Source organism: Prinia subflava, chromosome 1 (assembly GCF_021018805.1).
Source record: "Prinia subflava isolate CZ2003 ecotype Zambia chromosome 1, Cam_Psub_1.2, whole genome shotgun sequence".
NCBI lineage: Eukaryota > Metazoa > Chordata > Aves > Passeriformes > Cisticolidae > Prinia > Prinia subflava.
Window position 1 is genome coordinate 600953 of NC_086247.1, and position 9332 is coordinate 610284.

The 9332-nt window shown below is 50.3% G+C and overlaps 1 protein-coding gene across 1 annotated transcript in view; it reads left to right on the forward strand.

Moving 5' to 3' along the window:
* LOC134561571 (basic proline-rich protein-like) overlaps positions 1–4553 on the forward strand; it is a 7104-nt gene extending 2551 nt beyond the window's left edge. The window contains exons 4-6 of the mRNA XM_063418707.1: positions 4026–4134; positions 4242–4391; positions 4447–4553. Coding sequence (XP_063274777.1) covers positions 4026–4134; positions 4242–4391; positions 4447–4553 — 366 coding nt within the window. The remainder of the gene's footprint in view (positions 1–4025; positions 4135–4241; positions 4392–4446) is intronic.
* Positions 4554–9332: the final 4779 nt, after the last annotated feature.

The following is a 9332-nucleotide window of genomic DNA, read 5'->3' on the forward strand; positions in this document are numbered from 1 at the left end:
CCAGGGTTTTGGGGTCCCAATTTTGGGGATTTTTGGTTCCATCCCTGGGGTTTTTGGGTCCAAATTTAGGGGATTTTTCAGGTCTCAAGTTGGGGATTTTTGGGGGTCCCATTTAGGGGATTTTTGGGGGTCCCAATTTGGAGGATTTTTGGGGTCTCAGTTTGGGGGATTTGGGGTCCCATTTTTGTGGGGTTTGGGGTCCTATTTAGGGGAATTTTGGGGTCCCTTTCTGGAGGTTTTGGGGTCAAATTTGGGGGATTTTGGGGTCCCCATTTGGGAGATTTTGGGGGTCTCAATTTGGGAATTTTGGGGCTCCATTTAGGGGATTTTTGGGGTCCAATTTGGGGAATTTTTGGGGACCCAATTTGGGGATTTTGGGGTTCCATTTAGGGCATTTTTGGGGTTCCAGTTTGGGGGATTTTTGGTTCCATCCCCGGGGTTTTGGGGTCCCATTTTGGGGATTTTGGGGGTCCCATTCTTGTGGGATTTGGGGTCAAATTTGGGGGATTTTGGGGTCTGTTCCTGGAGTTTTTGGGGTTCCAATTTTGGGGATTTTGGGGGTCCCATTCCAGGATTTTGGGGGGTCCCAATTTGGGGAATTTGGGGTCCAAATTTGGGGTATTTGGGGTCTCATTCTTGAGGGGTTTGGGGTCCTATTTTGGGGGATTTTGAGGTCCCATTTTGGGGATTTTTGGGATCCAAATTTGGGGATTTGGGGTCCCATTTTGGGGATTTTGGGGCCAAATTGGGGAAATTTGGGGATTGCATTTAGGGGATTTTTGGTGGTCCCAATTTGGGTATTTTTGGGCTCCAAATTTGGGGATTTTTGGTGGGTCCCATTTAGGGGATTTTTGGGGGGTCCAATTTGGGGATTTTTGTTCCATCCCTGGGGTTTTGGGGTCCCAATTTGGGGGATTTTGGGGTCCCAGTAAAGAAATTTTGGAGTTGCAATTTAGGGGATTTTGGGCGTCCCAATTTGGGGGTTTTGGGTCCAATTTACGGGATTTTTGGTTTCCAAATTTGGGATTTTGGGGGTCCCAATTTGGGGATTTTTGGGTCTCATTTAGGGGATTTTTGGGTCCCAATTTTGGAGATTTTGGGGTCCCAATTTTGGGGGATTTTGGGGTCTCAGTAAAGAAATTTTGGAGTTGCAATTTAGAGGATTTTGGGGGTCCCAATTTGGGGATTTTGGGGTCAAATTTTGGGGATTTTGGGTTCCCAATTTTGGGGATTTTGGGGGTCCCAATTTAGGGCATTTTTGGGTCCCATTTAGGGGATTTTTGGTTCCATCCCCAGGGTTTTTAGGTCCCAATTTGGGGGATTTTTGGTTCCATTCCTAGGATTTTTGAGGCCAAATTTGGGGGATTTTGGGGCTCCAAATTTAGGGGATTTTTGGGTGGTCCCATTTAGGGGATTTTTGGGCTCCAAATTTGGAGATTTTGGGGCTCCATTTAGGGGATTTTTGGGCTCCAAATTTGGGATTTTGGGGTTCCATTTAGGGGATTTTTGGGGGTCCAATTTGGGGAATTTTTGGGGACCCAATTTGGGGATTTTGGGGTCCAATTTTGGGATTTTGGGGTTCCATTTAGGAGATTTTTGGGGTCACAATTTGGGGGATTTTTGGTTCCATCCCCGGGGTTTTGGGTGGTCCCAATTTGGGAGATTTTTGGGGTCCGAATTTGGGGATTTTTTGGCTCCTAATTTGGGGATTTTGGGGCTCAAGTTTTGGGGTTTTTTGGGTCCCAGTTAGGGAATTTTTGGTGGTCCCAATTTAGGGGATTTTTGGGTGGTCCCAATCTGAGGGATTTTAGGGTCCCAATTTGGGGGTTTGGGGTCAAATTTGGGGAATTTTGGGGTTCCTTTCTGGAGCTTTTGGGGTCCCACCCAGAATTTTGGGGGTTTCTTTAGGGATTTTTAAGGGATTTTTTGTGAAGATTTTTGGATGGGATTTCTTGGAAAATTTTGTGATTTTGAGGGACTTTTGAGGGATTTTTTGAGGGATTTTTTCGTTGAATTTTAGACAAATTTTTGTGGCTTTTTTGTGATTTCTCGGGGGAATTTTTGGGACTTTTAAGGGATTTTTTTGGAGATTTTTTGGATGAGATTTCTTGGGAAATTTTGTGATTTTTTTAGGGACTTTTGAGGGATTTTTTGGTGAATTTTAGACAAATTTTTGTGGTTTTTTTATGATTTCTTGGGGGGGGGGGGTTTAGAGACTTTTAAGGGATTTTTTTGAGTTTTTTTGGGTGGGATTTCTTGGAAAATTTTGGGGGTTTTTTAGGGATTTTTGGGGGATTTTTTGGCAACTTCTAAGGGATTTTTGGAGGTTTTTTGGATGGGATTTCTTGGATTTTTTTGTTGTTGTTTTTCAGGGAGTTTTGGGGGATTTTTTGGTGACTTTTAAGGGAATTTTTTGGATTTCTTTGGATTTTTTTGGATTTTTTTTGGGTGGGATTTCTTGGAAAATTTTGGTGTTTTTTAGGGACTTGTGAGGGATCTTTTGAGGGATTTTTTGGGGAGATTTTTGGATGAGATTTCTTGGAAAATTTTTGTGGCTTTTAGGGACTTTCGAGGGATTTTTTGAGGATTTTTTTTGAGGGATTTTTTGGTGCCTTTTGAACAAATTTTTTTGGTTTTTCGGTGGCTTCTTTTGGTGACTTTTGGATGAATTTTGGGCATTTTTTGTGGGTTTTTTCAGGATTTTTGGTTTTTTTTTTGGTGCGGTTTTTTAGGATTTTTTTTGGTTTTTGGGGTTTTTTTTGGGTTTCCTATACAAAATCCCAAATTTTTCTCCTCCTCCCACCCCAAATTTTCCCCCCCAGGTGCTGAAGGACCCCTCCAAGCCCCCCAAAAACCCCAATCCCAGACCAGGCTCCATTTTTGGGATCCCTCCCGGAATTTTGGGGGTTCCTTAGGGATTTTTATGGGATTTCTTGGAAATTTTGGGGATTTTTAAGGGATTTCTTGAGATTTTTTTGGATGGGATTTCTTGGGAAATTTTTGTGATTTTTTAGGGACTTCTGAGGGATTTTTTTGGGGACTTTTAAGGGATTTTTTTGAGGTTTTCTGGGTGGGATTTCTTGGGAAATTTTGTGATTTTTTAGGGACTTTTGAGGGATTTTTTGAGGGATTTCTTTGGTGAATTTTAGACCAAATTTTGTGGCTTTTTTGTGATTTCTCGGGGGATTTTTTTGGTGACTTTTAAGGGATTTTTTGGGGAGACTTTTTGGACGGGATTTCTTGGAAAAATTTGTGATTTTTCAGGGATTTTGAGGGATTTTTCTTGTGAATTTTAGACAAATTTTTGTGGCTTTTTTGTGATTCCTTGGGGGATTTTTTGGGACTTTAAAGGGATTTTGGGGGGAGATTTTTTGGGGTGGGATTTCTTGGAAAATTTTGTGACTTTTCAGGGACTTTAGAGGGATTTTTTAAGTCAGTTTTAGACAAATTTTTGTGGCCTTTTTGTGGGTTTTTTTGGTGACTTTTAAGGGATTTTTTTAGAGAAATTTTTTGGATGGGATTTCTTGGAAAATTTTTGTGATTTTTTAGGGACTTTTGAGGGCTTTTTTTTTGTGAATTTTAGACAAATTTTTGTGGGTTTTTTGTGACTTATTGGGGTTTTTTGGGGGGTTTTTTTTTTGGACTTTTAAAGGATTTTTTTGGCAATTCTTTGGATGGGATTTCTTGGAAAATTTTTGTGATTTTTTAGGGACTTTTGAGGGATTTTTTGAGCGATTTTTTTCAGGGATTTTTTGGTGCCTTTTGAACAAATTTTTTTATTTTTTGGTGGCTTCTTTTGGTGACTTTTGGAAGATTTTGGGCATTTTTTGTGGGGTTTTTTTAGGATTTTGGGGGGGTTTTGGTGCAGTTTTTTAGGATTTTTGTGGCTTTTTTGTGGGTTTTTTTAGGATTTTTGGGGTTATTTCGTGGGCTTTTAGGATTTTTTGTTTCTTTAGGGTTTTTTTTTGGGTTTCCTGCCCAAACCCCCAAATTTTTCCTCCTCCCACCCCCTTTTTCCCCTCCAGGTGCTGAAGGACCCCTCCAAGCCCCAATCCAAAGGGAATTTCTGGACCGTGGACATTTCCCGCATCCCCCCGGCGGCGCTCAAGCTCCAGAACACCGCGGTGGCCCGGGGTGGTGGCCCTGGTGGCACTGCCACCCCCTTTGTCCCCGACCTGTCCCCTTTCGTCCTCTCGGGCTGCCCCTACCCCCCTCCCCCCCCCCTCCTCCCCCTCCCCCAGCCCCCCAAAATTCCAATTTTTCCATCGATTCCCTGCTCCGGGACCACCCTGGCGACCCCAAATCGTCACCAAAGATTTGGGGACAGCTTTGGGGACAGCTGCCCACGTCCTACAGCACGGCGGTGGCGCCCAACGCGGTGGCACCCATGGGTGGCCCCCCGGTGTTTTGGGGGGTGCTGCCCGTGGCCCCCCAGCCCCCCCCCAGGGGAGCCCCCGAGCCCCCCGGATTTGGGGGAGTCGGGGGCGCCCCCCAACAAAAGCGTCTTCGACGTGTGGCTGAGCCACCCCGGGGACATCGCCATCAGGGGGTGATGACGTCACAGGGGGCGCCCCAAAAATTTTGGGGGTCACCACCCCGAAAATCCCAAAATTTTGGGGGGTCAACACCCCAAAAATGGCGAAATTTGGGGTGGTATTGGCTAAAATTGGGTGGAATCACCCCAAAATTTTGGGGGTGTCACCCCCCAAAAATCCTCAAATTTTGGGGGTCACCATCCCGAAAATCTCAAAATTTGGGGGTTCACCACCAAAAAAATCCCAAATTTTGGGGGGGGTCACCACCCCAAAAAATTCCCCAAAATTTTGGGGGTCACCACCCCGAAAATCTTCAAAATTTGGGGGAGTCACTGCTCGAAATGGTGAAAATTTGGGGTGGTATTTCCCAAAATTGGGTGGAATCACCCCAAAATTTGGGGGTGGACATCGCCATCAAGGGGTGATGACGTCACAGGGGGCGCCCCAAAAATTTTGGGGGTCACCACCCAAAAATCTCCAAAATTTGGGGGCGTCACTGCTCGAAATGGTGAAAATTTGGGGTGGTATTTCCCAAAATTGGGTGGAATCACCCCAAAATTTGGGGGTGGACATCGCCATCAAGGGGGTGATGACGTCACAGGGGGCGCCCCAAAAATTTTGGGGGTCACCACCCCAAAAATCTCCAAAATTTGGGGGCGTCACTGCTCGAAATGGTGAAAATTTGGGGTGGTAATGGCCAAAATTGGGTGGAATCACCCCAAAATTTGGGGGTGGACATCGCCATCAAGGGGTGATGACGTCACGGGGGGCACCCCAAAAATTTGGGGGTCACCCCCCCCAAAATGGCCAAATTTGGGGGTGTCACCTCCCTAAAATCGAGTCCGACCCCCCAAATTTTGGGAGTCACCACCCCAAAAATCCCCCAAATTTTGGGGGTCACCACCCCAAAAATCCCAAAATTTGGGGGTGGTATGGCCCAAAATTGGCGGGAATCACCCCAAAATTTGGGGGTGGACATCGCCATCAAGGGGTGATGACGTCATTGGGACGCCCCAAAAATTTGGGGGGTCACCACCCCGAAAATCCCCAAAATTTGGGGGTGTCACCCCTAAAAATTGTAAAAATTTGGGGGTGGCACAGCCCAAAATTGGGCGGAATCACCCCAAAATTTGAGGGTGGACATCGCCATCAAGGGGTGATGACGTCATCGGGGGCACCCCAAAAATTTTGGGGGTCATCACCAAAAAAATCCTCAAATTTTGGGGGGTCAACACCCCAAAAATGGCGAAATTGGGGGTGGTATTGGCCAAAATTGGGTGGAATCACCCCAAAATTTTGGGGGTGTCACCCCCCAAAAATCCTCAAATTTTGGGGGTCACCATCCCGAAAATCTCAAAATTTGGGGGTTCACCACCAAAAAAATCCCAAATTTTGGGGGGGTCACCCCTAAAAATGGTAAAAATTTGGGGGTGACACAGCCCAAAATTGGCGGGAACCACCCCAAAATTTGAGGGGGGACATCGCCATCAAGGGGTGATGACGTCATTGGGGCGCCCCAAAAATTTTGGGGGTCACCACCCCGAAAATCCCCAAAATTTGGGGGTGTCACCTCCCCAAAATCGAGTGGGACCACCCCAAATTTTGGGGGTGTAGATATCCATCGAGGTGATGACGTCATCGGGGTCACCCCAATAAATTTGGGGGTGTCACCCCCCAAAAATGGCCAAATTTGGGGGTGTCACCCCAAAATCGAGGCCAACCCCCCAAAATTTGGGGGTGTCACCCCTAAAAGTGGCCAAAATTTGGGGGTGGCACAGCCCAAAATTGGCGGGAATCACCCCAAAATTTGAGGGTGGACATTGTGATGGGGTGATGACGTCATGGGGGTCACCCCAATAATTTGGGGGTGTCACCCCAAAATCGAGTGGAACCACCCCAAAATTTGGGGGTGTAGATCATGATTGGGTTGATGACGTCATCGGGGTCACCCCAATAATTTTGGGGTGCCCCCCCCCCCAATCGAGTGGAACCACCCCCAAAATTTGGCCATCGGGCGATGACGTCATCGGGGTCACCCCAAAATTTGGGGGGTGCCACAACCTCCCCCCCCCAATCGAGTGGAACCGCCCCGAAATTCGGGGGTGCGGTGGCCAGCGCGGGCTGATGACGTCACCGGGGTCACTCCCATCGGGTGATGACGTCACCAGGGTAACTCCCACCGGGTGATGACGTCACCGTGGTCCCTCCCCTCGGGTGTCTCCTTCCCCTCCCCCAATAAAGGCCCCGCCCCCTCCCAGTTTGGTCCCAGTTCGGTCAAAGTTTGCTCCCACTCCCTCCCAGTTCATCCCAGTTTGCTCCCAGGCACTCCCAGTTTGGTCCCAGTTTGGTCCCAGTTTGGTTCCAGTTTGATTCCAGTTTGCTCCCAGTTCCCTCCCAGTCCCTCCCAGTTTGGTCCCAGTTTTGTCCCAATGCCTCCCAGGCCCTCCCAGTTCATCCCAGTTTGCTCCCAGTCACTCCCAGTTTGGTCCCAGTTGGTCCCAGTCCATCCCAGTTTGGTCCCCGTCATTCCCAGTTCACTCCCAGTCCCTCCCAGTTTGATCCCAGTTTGGTCCCAGTCCCTCCCAGTTTGGTCCCAGTTTGGTCAAAGTTTGCTCCCACTCCCTCCCAGGTCATCCCAGTTTGCTCCCAGTCACTCCCAGTTTGGTTCCAATCCCTCCCAGTCCCTCCCAGTCCTTCCCAGTTTGGTCCCAGTTTATCCCAGTCCCTCCCAGTCTCTCCCAGTTTATCCCAGTCCCTCCAGTTTGGTCCCAGTTTGGTCCCAGTTGGTCCCAGTCCATCCCAGTTTGGTCCCAGTCATTCCAGTTTGGTCCCAGTTTGGTCCCAGTTTGGTCCCAGTCACTACCAGTTTGATCCCAGTTTGGTCCCAGTTTGGTCCCAGTCACTCCCAGTTTGGTCCCATTTTGGTTCCAATCCCTTCCAGTCTCTCTCAGTTTGGTCCCAGTTTGGTCCCAGTTTGTCCCAGTTTGGTCCCAGTTTGGTCCCAGTCCATCTCAGTCACTCCCAGTTTGGTCCCAGTTTGTCCCAGTTTGGCCCCAGTTGGTTCCAGTTTGGTCCCAGTCCATTCCAGTCACTCCCAGTCACTCCCAGTCTTGTCCCAGTCATTTCCAGTTCACTCCCAGTCGCTCCCAGTTTGGTCCTATTCTCTCCCAGTTTGCTCCCAGTTTATCCCAGGCCCCTCCCAGTCCATCCCAGTTTGTTCCCAGTCACTCCCAGTCCATCCCAGTTTGGTCCCAGTCACTCCCAGTCCATCCCAGTTTGGTCCCAGTTTGGTTCCAATCCTTCCCAGTCTCTCCCAGTTTGGTCCCAGTTTGTTCCCAGTCACTCCCAGTTTCCTCCCATTTTGGTCCCAGTCCATCCCACTCCATCCCAGTTTTCCACCAATTCCCTCCCAGTTTTCTCCCAGTTTGCTCCCATTTGTTCCCAGTTCGCTCCCAGTCCCTCCCAGTTTGGCCCCAGTCACTCCCAGTCATTCCCAGTTTGATCCCAGTCTCTCCCACTTTTGGCCCCTGTTTGGTCCCAGTTGGTTCCAGTTTGGTCCCAGTCTCTCCCAGTCCCTCCCAGTTTGATCACAGTCATTCCCAGTTGGGTTCTGGTTTGGTCCCAGTCCATCCCAGTCTCTCCCAGTCCCTCCCAGTTTGGTCCTAGTCCCTGCCAGTTTGGCCCCCGTCCATCCCAGTCCCTCCCAGTCCATCCCAGTTCATCCCAGTCCCTCCCAGTCCATCCCAGTTCATCCCAGTCCCTCCCAGTCCTTCCCAGTTCCCGAGTGGTGCCCGTGGGGATTTCGCACAACAAAGGCGGCACCGGGGGGTTCAGGGATTTGGGGGTTCAGGGATTTGGGGTTCAGGGATTTGGGATTTGGGGGTTCAGGGATTTGGGATTGGGGATTTGGGGTTCAGGGATTTGGGATTTGGGGGTTCAGGCATTTGGGATTTGGTGGTTCAGGGATTTGGGATTTTGGGGGTTCAGGGTTTGGGGGCTGAGCATCCTATGGGGTCAGGGCTCCGGGGCTCCTGAGGGCACTGGTGACACTGGTGGCACTGGTGGCACTGGGAGCCCGGGTGGCATCGGCGGCGCTGTCGCCGCTGTCGCCGCTGTCGCCGCTGTCGCCGCTGTCGCCGCTGTCGCCGCCCCCTCCCCTGCCCACCCCGGGGGGTCCCGGCCCTATCAGGCCCCGCCCGAGGCGGCGCCTCCGCGTCGGGGCCAAACTGGGATGAACTGGATGAACTGGGGCGGGCGGAGCCGAGAGGAGCCGGGCGGAGCCGAACCCGACCCAGGGAACCCGAACCGACCCGAACTGACCCGAGGGAACCCGAACTAACCCGAACAGACCCGAGGGAACCCGAACAGACCCGAGGGACCCAGAACCGACCCGAACAGACCCGAGGGAACCCGACCAGACCCGAGGGACCCAGAACCGACCCGAACAGACCCGAGGGAACCCGAACAGACCCGAGGGACCCAGAACCGACCCGAACAGACCCGAGGGAACCCGAACTGACCCGAGGGACCCAGAACCGACCCGAACAGACCCGAGGGAACCCGAACCGACACAAACAGACCCGAGGGAACCCGAATGACCCGAACACACCCGAGAGAACCCGAACGGATCCGAACGGACCCGAACACACCCGAACAGACCCGAGGGACACAGAACCGACCCGAACACACCCGAACCGACCCGAAAGGACCCGAACTCACCCAGACAGAATCCGAAGGGACCCGAGCGGACCCGAACTCACCTGAACCCTCCCGAAGCGGACCCGAACACTGAGGGGG